This window comes from Python bivittatus, unplaced genomic scaffold (genome assembly GCF_059951505.1).
Source record: "Python bivittatus isolate LINGU-HERP-01145 unplaced genomic scaffold, Pbiv_v1 ctg000610_np1212, whole genome shotgun sequence".
Taxonomy (NCBI): domain Eukaryota; kingdom Metazoa; phylum Chordata; class Lepidosauria; order Squamata; family Pythonidae; genus Python; species Python bivittatus.
Genome location: NW_028277088.1, coordinates 7,607,357 through 7,626,890, shown reverse-complemented (window position 1 = coordinate 7,626,890; position 19,534 = coordinate 7,607,357). Strand labels below are relative to the sequence as shown.

Sequence of the window (19,534 nt, the reverse complement as noted above, 5' to 3'; positions counted from 1 at the left end):
CATTAATGCATTTGCAGAACTATCCTGGAATTGAGTCCTGACTGAACACTCCCTTACCTTCCCACACCCCCAGTACTCCTGTTTCACTCCCGATTAAAACATTCCACTGCAAAACAAGTATTTCGTGCCTTTTTTCTGCTCAACTGATTTTCACATTCAAATCCATAATGGAGAACTTTGTATTTGCAGAGTGGCATTTCCCGCAACTTTAGAAAAGCAATTTATAATCAGGAGCAAGTGTACGAAGGATCAATATATCTCTTGGGGAATAATACTGTATACATATTTGGCCAGGACTAGCCATCCATGTGTAAAATAATTTAAAAGTCATAAAATTACCTGAATAATTTTCTTTTTTACAAGGAATATCCTGGAGTTACCTTTCTGAAACGTCGGCTTGACGGTTTCCCATAGGAACTAAAAGCAGACTGAAATTTCTAAATATACTTGCACATTGTGTAATAAATGGATCTGAGTGGTGAAATGATGTCGATGACACCAGCTGTTGCTGAGATTGTGCATTATTAACACAGATTAAGTCAAAGCTTATACTCACCAGACCAAAACAAACAACTTAGGCCTGAAATGTAGTTGGAATACCTTTAAGCCGTAAGGGGAAATAGCAGAAGCCAATATACCTAAATATGATAGGATGTTGACCTGCATCTTCCCCCATTTCCCTTCCTGCAACACTTAATGAATACAAATTCAAATCAAACAATCGCAGTGGGATGGAGAGATGGTATTTATGCTAGTGCCAGACTTTTAAAGTAAGTTGCCAAATCCACAGTAAGAAAGGGCTTCCAATGTTAGACATCTCAGTGCTTGTGGAACGCCTTGCTTGATTTTTTGATAGGGGACAGCCTAGTGTGTTAATCTTCTACTGAGGAACCCTTAGAAAGGGGGGTCTGCCAAGGGGATTTTAAATTGTTCTCCCTCCCAGTTGATAATAACCTTATTTAGCTTTTATTTGATTGATTGATTATATGCCATCTTCCTAGTAACTACATAAATAGATTTTCTTCATGACAATCTATCTCTAACTTGGTCCTTTGGGTCTTCCAATGGTGCCTCCATCACTGCTGTAACAGAGTCCATCCACCTTACTGCTGGCCTTCTTCTTCTTCTTCTCTTTCCTTCTACCTTTCCCTGAATTAGAGCCTTTTCCAGAGAGTTAGGTCTTTGCATAATGTGTCCAAAGTAGGATAATTTGAGCCTGGTCATTTGTGCCTCAAGTGAGAACTCTGGGTTGATTTGTTTGATGATTCATTGGTTTGTTTTCTTGGCTGTCCATGGTACACTTGGAAGTCTTCTCCAACACCCAAGTCCAAAGGCGTCAATGCTCTTCCTCTCCTGCTTCTTCAAAGTCCAACTTTCACTTCTATGGAGCCTCACAGGGAATACTATGGCTTGCATGATTCTGATCTTTGTAGGTACAGACACATTATGGCATTTGAATATCTAGCTCTTATTTACACAAAGCCTTTTTCCAGTGCCTTCTAGACAAGGGAATCTGTGAAGAGGTAAAAAAAAAAAAGTCAAGATGGTGGCTTTGATTACATGGTCATGGCCACCACCTTGCCTTTTTTTTCCCCGCCCCTGCTTCCAGAAATATTGGCAGTAGTGTTGTGTACTCTTTGAGAATAGTTTGGAATAAATTCATCAGCCCTGGTGTGAGCCCAGCACCTCTTCATTGCTCACTAAAACAGACCAATTTTTTTCAGGCTACCACTAGCAGCTGCTTTAAGAGTAGCATGAACTTTAATGAATCAACTGCTCAAAATAGCAAGCATTGAGAAGATCCTAGGCTGGAAGCCTACGCCTGTGCAATTAAAAAAAAAACAAGGTTAAAAAAGTATATTTAAAAAATGTCTTTTAAAATCCCAAAATGTTGAGGTCCTATTGTTACTATCACCGGAATCAACCAAGCTCTCTTGAATTCTTCCTGCACAAAGTTTTGTAGACAAACATTCCAAGAAAGGAGGTAGAAAAACAAAATTTAAGTCCTAATACAGTTTTTAAGAACTGCTGTTAAAACACTGAGGAACCAGACATGAAAGTAACAGCTTTGCTGCTGCTGGTCCGGCATTAAAAATTTAGCACCAATATTCCAAACTCTTGGGAATAAATCTCTCCATAGGACACCAGTATCTCTACTTCCAGTAGGAGGGAATTGGAGATTCTGGGAGGAAAGAGATCCGGAAGTGAGAAGGAAAAATGATCCTTGCTTTTAAAAAAAGATTTTAAAAGCAATAAGCAATTTTCAGAATGAATTGTCCTTTACACCCTTTTATTTTAAAATGTGAATCTAAGAAGATTAAAGTTGATTCATGACTTGAACTTGCCTGCTAATTATGTTTTCTGGTTTTAAGTTTTGGTTTTAATTGGGTTTTAATTGAGTTTTAATTGGGTTTTAAAGGAATTATTGTTTTTTATTGACCTTTGTAGTTTGTATATTGGTTGTGCTATTTGGTTGTTTAATTATGTGAGCTGCCCAGAATCACAAATGTGAGATGAGCAGCTATACAAAATGAATGAATGAATGAATGAATGAATGAATGAATGAATGAATAAATAAATAAATAAATAAATACAATTAGCAGCAGATGCTACAGTGGAAAAGAACTTAGAACACATAAGATTTTATACTGGCCAATGTTCCTCTGTTTTTTAGTTAGGACAGAAGCAAAAGCCTTAATTAATCACATGGAAACGTCTCCTTGGCTCATTCTTTAATCTTACAAATTAATATTCTAAACATGTTTTAAAAGATTACTTTCTCCCACTTTTTTCTGTGTTGCTAGGGGAAAATAATGCATTTATCCTCTAATCACACCCATGAGTAACTCACTGACATTCATTCAGATTGTATTCGGAAATTTGAACTAATTTAAGAGAATAGGTCTCCAGTACATAGAACAATAAACAAATTACACATTGAAAAACAACCTGATTTTCATATTCTCTTTATTTAAAATAAGTTCCCCTTTGAAATGAATAGTGTAAACCTGAGTTTTGTTTGTGGGTTTTTCTTCTCTTTTTCCTGACTCATTAATTATTCATGCTATGGATGGAATTAAACTTCATCCTGAGATCTTTATCATAATTGGCCAAACAGTGAAGTGACTGACATCTTATTAATAGGATTTTACCTTGCTGCAACTGACTTTAGAGACATTTCTCAATGATTTAAACATGTGCAGTGCCCTGACCTAACATGGTTAACATTTGATATTTTAAAGAGGGATGTCAGTTTGATGGGATTTTAAATATCAAATGGCTCTCTTCTCCTGTTTTTTCTCCTGCTGTGTAAATATTGGAAGACCAAAGGGTTTATTATGGCACTAGCATTGTGCTAATCAAGCAGAAGCGTTTGCAAAAATATTGGTAATAAGAAAAATTGAAATAACCCCATTACTCTCTAAGGGAGATAAGAGATAATATTAGATTTGGTGAGTCAGTGCTTCAGGTTTTAGTCCTGTGCATCTTTACCTGAGAATAACTCCACTGTTTGTAGCTTGTCATTAGTGGAAGATTATTGGAGTTGGAAGGACATGATTTGATGTTTGGGTGGCATGGTTATTTATGATATGATAAAGCTAAAGTCAATGTCGATTTAAAAATTATTTTGCCAGATGTGCCATACTGAGAATATGGAATAGATATAAATCGAGGTTGTGTCCAAAAATACCTTTGCAACTTTCACCACAGAAGCATATTATAGAAGAGAAATGATAACTAAACATAAATGGTTAACTTATAGTGACATATTAGAATTTTCTCAGGGAAAATTCCAAATAAAATCAAGAGAAGATTTGATATTAGAAGGATACACCTGTCAGTGGTTTTCCTATGTACAATTATTAGAAAGATTTACAGTAGATAAAAGAACTTTTGGTTTTGAATATTGGAAGACTGAATTTGAAACAGAATTATGTACAAGCAATGAACATGCTAAAATCTATAAACTTTTATAAAGATTTGAAACAGAAGAAGAACAAGTAAAAGAATGTATAATAAAATGGGCTAAAAAATTTGGTTATAACATACAAATGGAACAATGGGAGAATATGTGGATGAAAGGATTGAAATTTACATTATAAACTTAAAGAGAATTTTTATAAAATGATGTATTATTGGTATTTGTCACTGGAAAAATTGTCTAAAGTGTACAAAGATACTTTGAATTTATGCCAGAAATGTGAACAACAAGAGGGAACTTTTTAATCATGCTTGGTGGACATGTAAAAAAGTTTTTAAAAATTGGATTCAAATACATGCGTTAATTCAGAAGATTTTAAAGATTTATATACAACTGAAGCCAGAGATGTTTCTTTTGGGATTAACAAAAAGTTGGAAAAAACTCATGGAACTTTGTTTTTATATATATGTATGGTGAAGATGATGGAGCTTGCTGAGATGGATAAACTGATAGCCTTGATTAGAGAAATGACACTGATTAAGTTTAATGCCGATTGGAACCCCTTTGGGACTTTTTGCGTGAAACAGAAAAAATTGAAATTATGATATATGGGTTTGATGATTATAAAAAATAGTAGATGATAGAAAAAATGAAAGTTATGTTGTAACCATAGAGTAAGTGGTCAATTTCAATTTATACCAATAACTGCTATAAAAGAAAATCAGAAATAATTTTTTTCTTTCTTTTTTTTTCTGCACTTTTTCCTTCCTTCCTTCCTTCCTTCCTTCCTTCCTTCCTTCCTTCCTTCCTTCCTTCCTTCCTTCCTTCCTTCCTTCCTTCCTTCCTTCCTTCCTTCCTCTCATCTTAAATATTAGTTTCTGTTACTTTTTATCTTTTTTGCTTAAAAATTTAATAAACTTATTATAAAAAAATAAAAGAATAAAAAGAATAACTCCACTGAACACAGTGGGGACTGAGTCTTCAAGTAAGCCCAGGATCATATGCCTATTACATATTTAGAACCAATTATGGACATATTTAGAACATTATGTGAATACGATTGTGAGAAAAATGAATCTTTGGGTGAAAAAGACAAGTTTTTAGAGACCTCAGATGAATGGGATCGCCTTAATAAGATTGAAACATAAAGGCATGTGGAAGCATCCTTGAAGCTGATGTGAACCAGGCTGGTTGTAAACTCCTTATCACAAACATTCCCATAGCAACCTAGGCATCTGCCCTGAGGGAGGATGCCTTCTTCCTGGCATTTGGCACCTTGAACTAATTTGTGTCTTCTTCTCTGTGACACTATTGTTTTACTAGCAGTTAACAGATAACAGAGGGGCAGAGAGTAACTTGAGAACTACTGTATTGCCTGTTTAGGTATGCCTGCATCATCATATGAATATGTATGCGTATACGTTCTTTTTCCCTTCCCCTTCTTGTAGAACTGTATAAATATCAGAACATCCATTTTGCCTGTAGGGGAGTGCCTCCCACTAACTTCTGGTGGGGTCCCCCTCCAGTACGTACTGCTCAATAAACACTGCAGTGAAGCCTTGATTATTCTGCATTTGTGTCCTGCATTTTGATCCCACACTATGAGATTATGGTTCTATTTTTAGCAATAGTTCTAATTATATGGCTCCCATTAAAGACTACAAGGCATATTTGGAAGATGTAGGGATAGAAGTAGAATGCTAACTCTCATTCACAAACTTATATTCTGGGACAATCCCAGTTTGAAAATTGCAAATGGGGGAGAAGTCATGTATAGTAGCAGTATTGATACTTTAGATCAGCTCATCTAATCAATTAAAAGAAATAGAGTGAATGCAAGAGAAATGTTTATTGCCCCAAACTGCAAAAAAGGCAGTATATTCCATTGAAACATTTGTTGATATCATATTTTGGTCCTGATGCATTATCACTATCAGCATTGGTATCTGTTTGGGGTGATTATAAGTATACAATATTGTTCTATAAATGGTTAAAATATGTTTAAGATAGTCTTTAGTTAAATGCAAGAACTCTGGAATAAAGGATTGGACCCCATATTAAGAGATCAATGGCTAAGAGTTTTATAGAATTTTTAAGGAATATAAAGTACCTTTCTTATGACCTTAAATGAGATTAATTAAAAAAAGGCTTTCTTTTATGCTTATTGGACCTCTTAGAGAATGTTTAAAATAGGGTTGGTTGTCAACCTCACAATGCTGAAAATGTAAAATGGGTAAGGACATTTGCTTGTATGGTATGAGCGTGTTCCTCCATTGCTCCATTTTAGATTAACATCCACAAATTGGTTAATTAAATGCTACAAAAACCAATGGAATTTAAAGATCTGAATGCCTTTTTGAATGTATCATTATATGAAGAATTATGGATTTACCAAGCAGAAAAAAGGATTATTCTTTAATATTGGAAAGACAGTGTGACCCCAGGAAGACAGTCTTGGATAATTGAATATTGTTCATTTTCCATTTCTATGAAATAGCTTTCTATTGATGTAACAGAAAGATCAATCAACAATGTCCTGTATAGTCAAGGTTTAATTAAGTTTAAAACTGGGGCTGAATGACTTTTTCTCTATGTAACATACTGTATGTTTCTGTTTTGTTTTGCGATTTTAATCTTTTTTGTGGAGTCCTTGGGGTTCTCTGAGTTTGGTGGTTTTCTTGCATACGTTTTGGTACCCAGCTAGGTACCATCTTCAGTTTTTTTGTACATTAGAGCCATAACAATTAAAAAGATTCACGATGCACATGTAACTCTGAAAGGAGAGAACGCTCTTCGAAGAGGAGTGAGGAGGAAACTGCATGGATAAGGAAAATGAGATACAAAAATTGCAAAGTTTCTCCATGAAAGGGTGATACTTATACAGTGGTACCTCGGGTCACGAACTTAATTCGTTCCGCGACTCTGGTCGCAACCTGAATTGGTCGCGACCCAAATCAAATTTTCCCATAAGGTTCAATGTAAATATAGTTAATCCGTTCTGACCCCTACGAATTTGGTCGCCAACCGATTTTGGTCGTTGACCGAATCAAATTTTCCCATAAGGTTCAATGTAAATACGGTTAATCCGTTCTGAACCATATGTATTTTTTTTTAAACCACAAACATATGAAACAAAGTACAGTACAATACAGTATGAAAAGAGAGAACACTAACCTTGCTTCAGGCGACTTCTGGCGTGGAGGACAGGAAGGTGGATGGGGAGGCGGTTATTGTTTGGAGGGAGAGTCCCCCTCGCCTACAGGAAGCCACGACCACGTGTCACAGCAGGGAAAATGGCCGCGGATCCTGTTCGTCACCCAATGCGGAGTTCGTGAACGGAAGCAAAATTTTGCGAATGGTGCTGTTTGTGAACCGAATTGTTCGTGAACAGAAGCGTTCGTGACCCGAGGTACCACTGTATATTGATGAAGGAGCAGGGAAACTTTTAGGAACGCCACTGCTGCCTAGCATTAAATTTTCTTGGAAGCAGGTCACTAGAAAGTGTTAGCATTTCTACCCTATAAGGTTAATTTATACAGGTGGAACCTAAGATGAGGGTTCATAGCAGAAACAGTCCAATCCATTTTTCTTTCTGCTCAGAATTTCAGGGAAACCCAGAGTCCCAAGATTTCTTGCAGCAAGCAAAGTTAGCTCTTTCCATCTATTTAGTCTCAGCTGATGATGTTGTACTTAAGAGTCTCCTCTTCTTCTCTTAGTTGGTGTGGGTGGGGAAAGACGGAGGATCCCTCTGGGCCCAGCACCTTTGTGTTTTCTGAACCCTCAATTGCTGCTTGGCTGTCATATCAAGAGATAGGGATGGGATAGCAGAATTTTTTTTAAAGAAACAGTCATGTGTAGTTTTTTTTTTTTAAAACATTCTAATTTATCTTGCTTCTAATTGCACAGAAAGCTTATAGCTTAATCAGGCCATAAAAGAGTGAAATAATGGAAAGTTCCCAGTGCTCATTTCTTGAATGCAAACAACAGATTTTTTTAAGATAAATTGTTAGTGAAATCAATTATTGAAAGAAATCCAAGAAAAATGGAGCAAAAAGCAATAATTAAAGACAGAATGGTTACACTAAAGCCAATCTGCAGGTAGAAAAAAAATCCAACTTCATGGATGTGCAAAGGGTTATTTGTATAACTTCACAGTAGTGAATGTTCCACCCATTTATGCATCCCTACTGAGTTTCTATGCACAACCTGTGACCTTGGCACTGGAAGTATTTGCTCATCAACATGCACACAGCTGGTTGCTACTCCCATGAGTCTCTAGATTGGGATGGCTAGCTATAATACTCAACTCCACAATGCATACATAATTATATTGAAAATCACTTTGATCTACTCAGGTGGAACTAGACACACGGCCAACAATAAAACAAATCTGGAGCACAATGTATCTGTTAAAATTTAGTTTAGAAAGTTTTTGCAACTTCCATGCTTTTATCTAGGAAACCAGGGCGTTCAAATCTAACTGGGTAATTATTTTTGCCCAATTATGGCCCGTGAGAAGTCTTCTTCCACGCAGAATCCCTATTGGTCATTCTGTTCTCCACTTATGAACATTAACAACCTACTCAGGTTACCATAAAAGTAATAAACAGTTTGTAGCACTAATGAAAGCTTCAAATTGCATTGCCATCCAAACTGTCTCCTAACACATGTGTGTCTGGTTTCAGTCTTTGTCCTGGTGTATACCTAGAGCTATTGATATCCCAGATGCAACAATGCTGGGGACGATCAGAAGGTAGCCCAGAGTTTTCAGAATCTTGGTCCTGCCATCTAGTGGTCACCTGGATTTCTGCAGCCCTAAAAAAAAAATCTAGCACCCACACCACTTTCTTCCTGTTTAAATCTGCTGTGAACCTGCCACTGCCTAGAGAACAGCTGCATGAATGCAGCTGGATTGCAGTTTCCCATCTACATTCTTTAGATCTACTGTAGACGTTGCATACTAAATGGAAGCTACTGGCCAGCTAAATCCATACATTTCAACAACCTGGACATGCCTGCAAGTAGGGAGAGGACAAAGAGGGGATGAGTATTTTCCTGTGGAAGGATTATTCACCAATCACATGCATTGTACTTATCTACAGAATGGTATATACAGTCCACCTTCCTTTAAGTTCTCCGACTAGAGAGATACAGATATCACAGTATATCATGCTCCTGTGTATGGGGTTTCACGTGATAGACTATATACAATATACCAGTATTTTTCAAACTTGGCAACTTTAAGATGTGTGGACTTCAACTCCCAGAATTCCCCACCCAGCAGGCTGGGGAATTCTGGGAGTTGAAGTCCACACATTTTAAAGTTGTCCAGTTTGAGAAACACTAGTATATAACATTCTGAAAGATTCTACATATTCCTTTCTGCAACACCACTAAGCACCAGGACCTGGATAGCTCTTAAAGCGAATGCACTATATATAGTCATCTAAAGAGCAAAGGGCTAAAAAGTTCAATTTCTGGTAGTGGTTCTATGAACCCACAAGATAGCATCTGGCTATCTAAATCTGATGAGTCCCAAACAGGATGAAACTAGTCATGTAGTGCCTCCTGCTGGTCGATGACATTGTACCTACATGTGTGAATGGGGCACATGTGCATGAATAATTTGGGAGGCTTCCAAGATTTACATTAAGTCCCGAGAGGCAAACTCAGGGAACAACAATGACTTGGATATCTAGAAAGATTTGCTAGTAGAGTAATGTAACAGAATCTTGAAAGCCTCCCAAAGTAATTCTGCACAACTTAGCATAATTAAGGTGGAGACTCTGAGTACTTCCGAGTCTCCTTCTCGCACATACCCCCTTCCCAGACTCAAGAATGTCTTTTGGGAAGGCCTTGTTTCCTCCCTTAAATGTCTTGCTGTATCCTCTGTGTTCCCAAGGTCTGTTTGGCATTCTGACCCACCAGTTATAAATGTCTGCAGGGGACCCTGAAGGCAGCATACCCCAGCAAAAAGCCTTGGGTAATCTGAAAATAGAGGACCCCTGCACAGTGCTCAGTTGAGATCTTTCAGTACAGGATCATATGATCTCTCTACCTTATAGCCTGGCTCCTGCATTTTGCACTAACTGCATTTTCCTAATAATCAGTAATCAGCTAAGAATGGTTAAGGTCTGTATACCCAGGGTTAAGAATGCCTGGGTTACAGACAAACTATAGTTAAACACGGAGCCTATTATAGCAACATTTGAATTAAATACACAATGATTCCAGTTAAATACACAATGGTTTGAGTTCATTAGACAATACTACTTATACAGTATGATACAATAATACTGTTCCAGCTTACATGCAAATTCGACTTAAGGACAGACCTTGGGAACGGAACTCGGTTTTAAATTGGGGACTACCTGATTATGTACACATAACCAGCTGTGCACATGGGACAAGACAGGAAGCTCCTTGCTTCCCATAAACCTCTGCAGGGGGCAGCAAGTAATGAACTGTGTGTGGCAACACCACAAGGCAAACCCTGTGAGTTGTGTTTGACGTCAGGACGCAAGTACAAATGGAGTGATCATCACCCAACGTCATTGTTTTTGCAACATGCGTATGTATACCTGCATATAGACTACAGTCGTGAGTTTCAGCGCCCTGCTGGCACAGGTAGCTTGTACTCGTTCAACATTACTTTCTTGGAACTGGAAGAGCCAAGCGACAGCAGGATCCGGGGAGCAAAAAATGCAGGGTCCACCCACAATGGTCCTCTTCAACCAGCTCCCTTAAAATGGAATATGCATGATACAATTTAGGAAGAACGCATACAGATTGTCTTCTCACTCCATCCTCTTTATGGTGCCCCCAGTTAGATTATAATTCTTCAGGAAGGGCCCGCTTGAGACCTCCGCGCAATCGCGTTTCGTTTTGCTTTTCAAACTTTTGATGCATGCCCGCCTTTAAGGCGCCTCACCAAGGCTAGCCCCAACCGACTCCCCGCGGGCGGGAGAAAGGTGGTGGGCGGAGCTAAGGTCAGGCGGCAAGGTTGCAGTGGGCGGGGCCTGCAACTTGGCGTTCCTGCCGCTTGTGTTGTTAGTAGGCGGGGATCGGGGAGAGCCAATTATGTCGAGCCCTAAGGGGAGGACGGGTGTCTCTCCGTCGGCAAACCGAACCCTGTCTTCAGAGGGTCTGCAGGTTTATCAATCGGGGCTCGGTCTGATGCGGAGGAGAGCTGGGGGGCGGCTTCCGAGAAGCCCCGAGCGGACGGAGGCTCCCGCTGCCCGCCCTCTTGCCTCCCCGGCACCCTCGCCCGAGATGGTCCGTTCCAAAGCGCGCGCTCCGCTCCCACGGCTCGGCGGCTGCCTGGGCGGTGGGGGGCAGCGGCCAGGGAGACCCGGAGCCTTGCAGAACGCTCGCGCCGTCGCGCCTAGAAGCCGAGGCGGCCGCGTCGCCGGGCAGGACCATGGCGAAGGAGGAGGACGAGGGGGAGCTGAAGGTTCCTGAGGAGATGTTCAAGGATGTCAAGTTCTTCGTGGTGGGAGACATCGATCCCAAGGTACCTGCGCGGACGCTCCGCGCGGAGGGAGCCGCACTCCTGCCTTGGCGTTCCTGGGGTCGCTCTTCTCCTTTCCTCTCCTCCTCCTCTCCCCCCCCCCGTTGGGACCACGCGCTGACAGCGGCTCGCGCGGCTGGGGAGGGCGCGTGCGCGTCCGCCGCTGCGAGGCCTTTCCGGAGGGCGGGGCGGGGGAGCGTTCTAGCCCCTCGCGGGGGGGCAGGGAGACCCCCGGTGACGGCCGTTAACGGTCCGTAACGCCCGGCGTTGGCGCGCGGACTGACTCCTCTTACTCCTCCCCCTCCCGGCAGTCCCGCGCTTGCTACGCTGGGAGCCGGAAAGGCCTCTGTCGCGGCCTGGACTGAGGGGGAAGAGCAGGGCGAGGGGCCGCTCTTGCCTTCTGCAGGGGACCGGCCGGGCTTCCTTTCCCGGTGGCGGCGGCGCTTCTGGTCCCTGCGCGGGAGCGGCCCCGACTAGGCCTCTCGCGTTTCCTTTCTCTCCTTGCTGCTTCCTCCTCTCCTCTCCTCTCCTCCCCGGACAGGACAGGCCTCTTCCAGCGGGCTGCTTTAAGACAAACCTCCGGAGATGCGGGAGGAAAGGACTCCTTCCCCCCAGGGGGAGAGAAGGGAATCTCCGATTCTTCATGTGCTTGGGTGGAAACAGATCCTACATATTAAAGAAGGAGAAAAAAAAAATAGCGCTGAACCTTCTCTCCTTGAGTTGATAGTTTTCTGAACGCAGGGAGGTTTCCCCCAGTCGGTGGGAGAGCCGTTAGACGCATCAGGCCATCCAACCTGACAGGACAAACGCCCACCCTTGATCTGGAAGATGGCATGAAGCAGCCCTAGCTGTAGCAGTTGGCAGTGGCTGGCTGATCCTGACTGGGCCCAGAAGCAAAATGCAGCTGGGCCTGGTTAGTATTTGGATGGGAGGCGGCTAGGCGATTGCAGGCTGTAGGCTAGATTGGGAAGCTGAAAACCATCCCAGAAGAAAGCCTTGAGAAGGCACTTCTGTAGCACCGCCAAGAAAGTGGTGTCATCAAGATGACAAGATGAGCTTGATTTTAAGGCTGTTTTTCCCGGGTAACTCATTCAACTCCCAAGGCATCCAAAAACCTTATTCATTACATCTCTGGGTGATAAAGACACTTCCTGTTAAATCCTGTAAACTTACGTAGTATTTTGCTGTCATTTATATCCCTTACCTCTGTTCTGCATTTGCCGCCAAAAGTATTCGCCTTTTTCATTGTTAATTATTTAGTCCCGTTCCTTAAAAACATTTCACTTAATTGTTTGTTTCTGGGATCTTAGGAAGTTTCTTGCCCTTTTTTTTTCAAAACCCTGTATGGCTCTTCCCCCATCGTCAGTCTCTGCTGCTATCTTGTGACATTCTTTCATTCAGCTCCAGCATCCTCAACATATTTCAAATAATTGCCTTTTGTTGCTGGTCTGTATGACTGGAAATATCACAGATATCTCAATAATGCTATCTCTTTTAAATGCTTCTTCAAATCCCATTCCCAAAGCTTTTTTCACACCTGTAATATTCCACAATCAAAAGTGAATAGATGGAATTATTATGATCAGTGTACCCTACTTCTTTCCATTTTTCTTTCCTTCCCCTGTGGTCTTGCATCAGTATCTGTTTTAAAAGCTCTCACAGCAGAGACTTTTCTTCGTAAAGTGCTATGTATAAGGGTGATGTTATAATAAATACAAATGTATTTCAAACAGTTTATTATTGGAAATCTTCTCCCACAATCCAGGATTTGTTAAAGAGCACAAAGAGAAATTACAGCCATTCTGTTGCATGTATGGCTTACATTGCTTATTGCTGCACCGTTGTTTGGTAGGATGAATTTCATGGGAAAAAAGAGAAGCTCATACTATGTGCCTAAAAATGCTTCTTTTCAGTTTGTTTGTAATAACAGGCATGGACTACGTGCATTACAAATTGGTTTTGCTTCTATATTCTGCAACTTTTTTTTTATACCATTCCAATGTTATGAATGTGGATCTGATGCACAAAATAATTGCAATTTAATGTTGAAGTAAATTTTGTTCAGCAAACCCCTTTTCCTCTCCCCTGATGTGACTGTGAGGAAATGAAAAGTTTCTGTTTTCAGTTAACTCTACTTTGGCATTATATCAAGATTGGAAACTGATCAGTTTTCATTATGATTTGTAATGGGTTTGTAAATGATGGCTTGAAGTTGGCTTGTTCATAAAAACTATAATTCAACATAGCAATAGTTTAGGCTGGGTTCATATATTACAAAGGACAACCTTCCTCCCTTTCATTACTCATGAAAAGATCAGAAACAGCATCATTTTTGAAGTAAACATAATTTTTTGTGATGTCCAGACTTGGAAAAGTGAGGTCTGGACGAAACCAAGGTCAAAAACCATAGTTTCTTGAACTTTGAAATCACAAGGAATTATGGGTAGTTCACACTAAACCTTTTCATATAAATGAAATAAAATAAAATGAGATTGGGAACATGTGAAACTTAGAATTGTTTTTATAATAAAGCACTTTTCTCTGCAAGAACTGAACTAAATTAAGAATTCTCTGGCTTTTCATTTTATTTAAAGATCTCTGCCCTTTCAACATGTAAAATGAAGAGTTCAGAAGCAATTTACTTGATGAAATACAAAATAAGTTTAGTGCAACAAAGAATTATGCTCTTTTCCATCAGTTTCAAGAGATGACCAAATTGGTTTATACCATCCTATGTGGCATAAGCAGAAGGAACTGGTTGTTAGAGAACTAGAGACATTTATAGGGTATCTGGTATACCAAATCAGATACTTAATTGTTTTAATTGAATACATGTGGAATGCAAGCATCTTTTATGCAATACTTATTAGTTGGGGTTAGGTAAAACTTTCTCATTGTGTTACATTTCACTTTTTATTATCTTACATTTTATTTATTGCTATCTTGGCCAACAAGATGTTTATTGTGCTATGAGAGCAAGAGCTGGGTTTGTCGAAGGCTTCAGGTTGATAGCCCTGTTTTAATGCCATGAGTTTTGTTCATACAGTATGCTTAAATGGACTGGGGGAGACTTAGCAAGTCAGCATTAATTAGGATTGGGGAGTTAATGTTATCCCAAAGAGCCCTAGAGTTCTTTGAGGGCTAAACTTCTCTGATCAGTCATATCATGAACTGATGAGAAAATTTCTTTTATTCAGTTTCTGGCAATAAGACTAAGTCTTAGAATGGCCCTCAAAAATGGGGCAGTTTCAAGAATTCCCATTTATTTCCTTTTTTACTTCCCTTCCACATGGTGACATGGGGTGGAATAGGGCCGGTAGGATAGACAGGTGGCTTCCTTCCCCCTCCCTCCCCCAACAAAAAATCTTTTAAAAAGCCAAGCAAAGACACAGGAAGTGATAGCCTTTCAGCCATCTCTGCGGCAACTGAGGAAGCAGCTCATTGGACCAGCCATGAGCGCAACCTAGATATCTTCTGTCCACTTTGAGGTTTGGCTTTATTCAGATTAGTGCCTTCTCTGGGAAAGGGGATAATATTAGCATGAACATATGTCTGGGAAAAAGTAATTTCCTGTATATCAGCGTTTTTCTGAAACTGAAAAGAATTACATTTCATTTTCATGTTTTAGGTTATTCAGCTTCTGAAAGATGGGAAGGCAAAGGAAGTTTCCTATAATGCTCTAGCTTCACACATCATTTCAGAAGATGGGGATAATCCAGAAGTTGGCGAATCTCGTGAAGTGTTTGATCTTCCAGTAGTAAAAGTAAATATTTAGAGCATGATAACCATTTGTTTTTTAGTACAGTTAACATTTTAAAACCAAACTTAGTGTTTCTAGCTTTGCATGCAAAGAAATGCTTTGTGTGTGGGTTCGGAAGGAAGAAAAGGCCTGTTTCCATCACTTTGGGCACTGTGTTGTGGGCAGTGTGAGCACACTGATAAACAACAAATTAACACCTCAGCTCAATTCCCTGACACCAAAAAAACTAGGTTATTGGAATCAGGATTGACAGTCCCAGTTATCTGGCTGGCTAGGGAAGGTATAAATGTTTGATGAAACTATAAAACAAAATAAATGTCCTTACTGTTGCCTTGTACAGGTTGTCATCTTTTTCAAGAAATACTTGGAATCCTATCAATACAATCAGTTTTTATTACAATCATAGACCAGCATAATTTGGAATACTAATATGAAGGCAAAAGCCACAGATTATAAATTTTACATACATAGAGGTAAAATTTCAGTTCCTGTTCAGTATTTTGCACCTACAGATAAGCCTGGGAGAAACTGTCTGAAAACACATAGAGCTTTTGCCAGTTACATAGACAGTACTGACATAGGTGGGCTTTGTGGTTGACTTGGATAAGGTAGCTTCCTTCATAAGTCGAATGAATGAATGAATGAATGATAACCAGTTGAGTGCGTGTGTGTATATTAATAAATAGAAGACAATCCCCAGATATAAAAGTATTCATAGACATTTATTGGATGATATTTTTAAAACCTGTTCTAGCCTTCCTGGGTGACTTTGTCAGTTCAATGTGGAGCTCTTCTGCCGTATCCTTTTCAATGAAAGTGTTAACAAAATTATATAATATTTATTTGATGCTTTGAATATCACTTGCTTTTTAGATGAACAAGCAGTTGTTTCAGAGAATTAACTAAAGGAAAATCCTCCTACGTTGAAGATTCTTGCAAGGTCCAGTTGATTAATTGGAATCATTATTTTTTCTCTCTTTGTTAGTCTTTGAATAATTTGAGAGAATGCAAATTGAAATTGCATTGTCCTATTAGTCTGATCTACAGTAAGTAAAATGTATATATGTGAAACATATAAACTGTATTGGATTGTTGATCTTTACTTATTAATTTTTATAAGACTCATCTTGTTATGATATATTTTCTTTTCAGAATTAGATAATTAGTTTCCCTAATCTTGTAGAGGTTATAAATGAGGAATTCACTAATTCCTAATTTATAATCTCAAGTATGTGTGCCTCTAATAATTATTCCTTAATTCTGACGTTTTCCAGACTTCTTACCTTCTTTCTATTATGTTTATATTTCCTTCTAGTATTATTAGTATTAACTTTCTTATGTTTATAGTGAAAAAGGAACATATCTGCTTCTCTCTTTTTTTGGGAAAAATCAAATGTTTTAATAAATATGTTATTTATTGACCAGGATTTCTGTGTCAGTAGGGACAGCATCTGTCCAACCTTGTCTGGATTTGGAAAGGAAAATTTTTGAGCCTAGCTGGTACTTAGATAGGAGATTTACAGGAAATACTAAGGCTATAGGCTAGACAAACCATTTTGATAATACTGCCAAGAGAACTGCAACTTGACTTGAAAGACACTTTTTAGGATGCCTAATACAGATACTGTACTATTGAAATTGTACTTCATTCACCTTTTAATTTCGTACGCTTGCATTTATTCTGCTTTCAGTTACCATTTCTTTCTCCTTTTCTTTATAAAACCATAATCAATGGTTGAGAAAAATCTAATGTTTGCTGCATAGTTTAGTACCATTCTCCCTATATAGATGTAGGCATTATTTTACATCCTTCAAATTAGATTTTACATATTTAAATACAAGTTTATAGATAATAAAAATATGTTTCTTAGAATTGTAATTTTGTGAGATAGATTAAACCTGATATTTAGAATCATTGGAAACAAAGGCTGCAAAACATACATAAGATATGATGGGTTCTGTGGGGTACACTTCCAAGAAACATACTGTTAGTTTATAAAACAAAGTATTCACTCAAATATATCTGATGACTTTATGGCAGAAGAAGTAATGTAATCTCAGATCTGCCAAGTTCATTTTCTCTTTTGACTGCTTAATGTTAGATTAGTTTTGCTACTAATATTTCTTTCTTTTTAGAAGAATTGGCATCCACAAAATTATGCATAGTTCCTTGTGAAGTTTTGGGGAAATTTGTTGTTTGTTTATCATAATAAGTTTTACAATTTATTTATGTTATCTCCTTGACTTAGCTTTGTCAGAGTAAATGGTTTCTCCCCAGAATCCTGTCAGATCTTTTTTGGAGTTGCTGCTTGTCTATCTCAGGTAAAATATTTTACCTAATGGCTAAATGATATGATAGATAATTCAAAATATTTTCTACTAAAGGATTTTATCTTTTTTGGTAGGTTTCCTCTGAAGACCGGAGTATGCTGTGGGCTTTGATTACATTTTATGGTGGGGATTGCCGTTTGAGCCTCAATAAAAAATGTACTCATTTGATTGTGCCTGAACCCAAAGGGGTAAGAGTTTTAATGCATTTCAATGTTGTTTTAGCATATGGAATAAAGGTCAACATAGCTTGTGTCTTGGCGAGCCTCTTACCATTTTAAGAGGAATCAGCAATGTATAAATAGACTAATATGGAAGGTGTTTCATACTTTTGATGAAATCAAAAGAAATTTGGCATATTTTGTAAACAATAGAGATGCTCCTAAGCAAAATGGCAGAATGGTGTTTTGGGGGCTGATAAAATATTTTGATGAATGATAGTGAATTTCAGCTTTTGTTATTTTCATGTAATTGATGTTATAGCTAATGTAGGTGTGGAAAGGGAGAGATGAATGAAGTGAAAACAGTAGGTGTAGGACTGGAACACCTATTTTCCTAGGAAGCGCTCCATGCTACATCTTCCAAATGCCACAGATTTTACCATTTAATTAATTAATTAACTGCTACCCAGTTCCATCCAAATTATATCTCCTATTCCAAAGGTGTAAACTTTAGACAATTTATAAAGTAAAAGCATCTGCATAAATCAAGGCGTTCCCCAGACCATAACTCCCACTCCAAATTAAAACTAACATTAAAAAAACCCAGTTAGTCACCCAGTAATAATCAGGTTAGCAGTTGATTGCCCACTGAAAAACAAGCATTTTCAGCACCCCTTGGAATGTCAGGAATGAGAAGGCTGAGCACAATTTTGAGGCCAGGCCTGGGCTGAGAAGGTCTCCTTTCTGACCCATGTTCCTCTCACCTTTTGAGAAGATGAGTTTCTAAACACGTCCTCTCTAGATGATCTCATAGGATGGACAGAGAAGGGGATCCCTGATATAGCCTGATGCTGTGCCTTGTAGGGCTTGGTAGGTAATAACCAGCATTACGAATTCAGCTGAGATATCTAGGAGCAATCAGTGCAACAACTGCAGGATAAGTGTTCTGCTTCAGAAACAAGTTTTGCTTGTCAGCAGTCTGAAATTGGAATCTTTTTGAATTCATTCAGTGCCCATTTTTAATATTTACATTTCAAATTTTTGTTCTTCCCAGGAAAAATATGAATGTGCCTGTAAACGAGAGAACATTAAAATTGTGACGCCTGACTGGGTTCTAGATTCTATATCTGATAAAACCAAAAAAGATGAGGTTTCCTATCATCCTCGCTTAATAATATATGAGGAAGAAGAGGAAGAAGAAGAGGAGGAGGAGGAAGAAAATGAAGAACAGGATTCTCAGAATGAAGGGAGTACTGATGAAAAGTTATCAAGTCCACCATCTTCTCAAGAAGGATCACCTTTGGGCAATCGAACTTTTTCTCCAAAGTCTGTTGATGCTGACAAAACCAAAGGAGAACTGATGTTTGATGATTCATCAGATTCCTCTCCTGAAAAGCATGAAAGAAATTTGAACTGGACAACAGCTGAAGTTCCACAGACTGCTGCAACAAAACACCGATTGCCTTCAGGCAAGGATTCTGGACTGATTAATTTGTGTGCGAATGTCCCACCTGTCCCAGGCAATATTTTGTCCTCTGAAATAAGAAGTAATATAATAGCTTCAGTACAAACTCCCCAAAGTTCTGGACATCCTGAAGTGATGGCAACATGGAGTCCTGCAGTCCGGACGCTAAGAAATATTACCAATAATGCTGATATTCAGCAGGTTAATAGACCATCAAATGTAGCACATGTAAGTACTTTTAAAGTATAAGTTGATAAACTGTTGCTTGAAAATGAACACGTTCTGTCACTTGAATTTTATATCCGTAGTAGTTGTGACCTCCCTGACGTGATTGCTGCAACAATTACATGCATGTAAAATTGCAAACACAGGTCACTTGTCATATTGA

The 19,534-nt window shown here is 38.9% G+C and overlaps 1 protein-coding gene across 4 annotated transcripts in view; it reads left to right on the top strand.

The window, feature by feature from the left end:
- The first annotated feature begins 10,961 nt into the window (after positions 1-10,961).
- The window catches only part of PAXIP1 (PAX interacting protein 1), a 36,831-nt gene continuing 28,258 nt past the window's right edge, over positions 10,962-19,534 (top strand). For 2 of the 4 annotated variants that reach the window (XR_015797768.1, XM_088150231.1), the window contains exons 1-6: positions 10,967-11,435; positions 15,061-15,195; positions 15,947-15,990; positions 17,451-17,514; positions 17,598-17,711; positions 18,736-19,374. Coding sequence is in view for 3 of the 4 variants with exons in the window: in XM_088150231.1 (XP_088006357.1) it covers positions 11,343-11,435; positions 15,061-15,195; positions 15,947-15,990; positions 17,451-17,514; positions 17,598-17,711; positions 18,736-19,374 (1,089 nt within the window). In the remaining variant the exon portion in view is untranslated. Of the gene's footprint in view, positions 11,436-15,060; positions 15,196-15,946; positions 15,991-17,450; positions 17,515-17,597; positions 17,712-18,735; positions 19,375-19,534 lie in introns of all 4 variants that reach the window. The other 2 variants (XM_088150230.1, XM_025172984.2) reach the window with 2 other exon arrangements.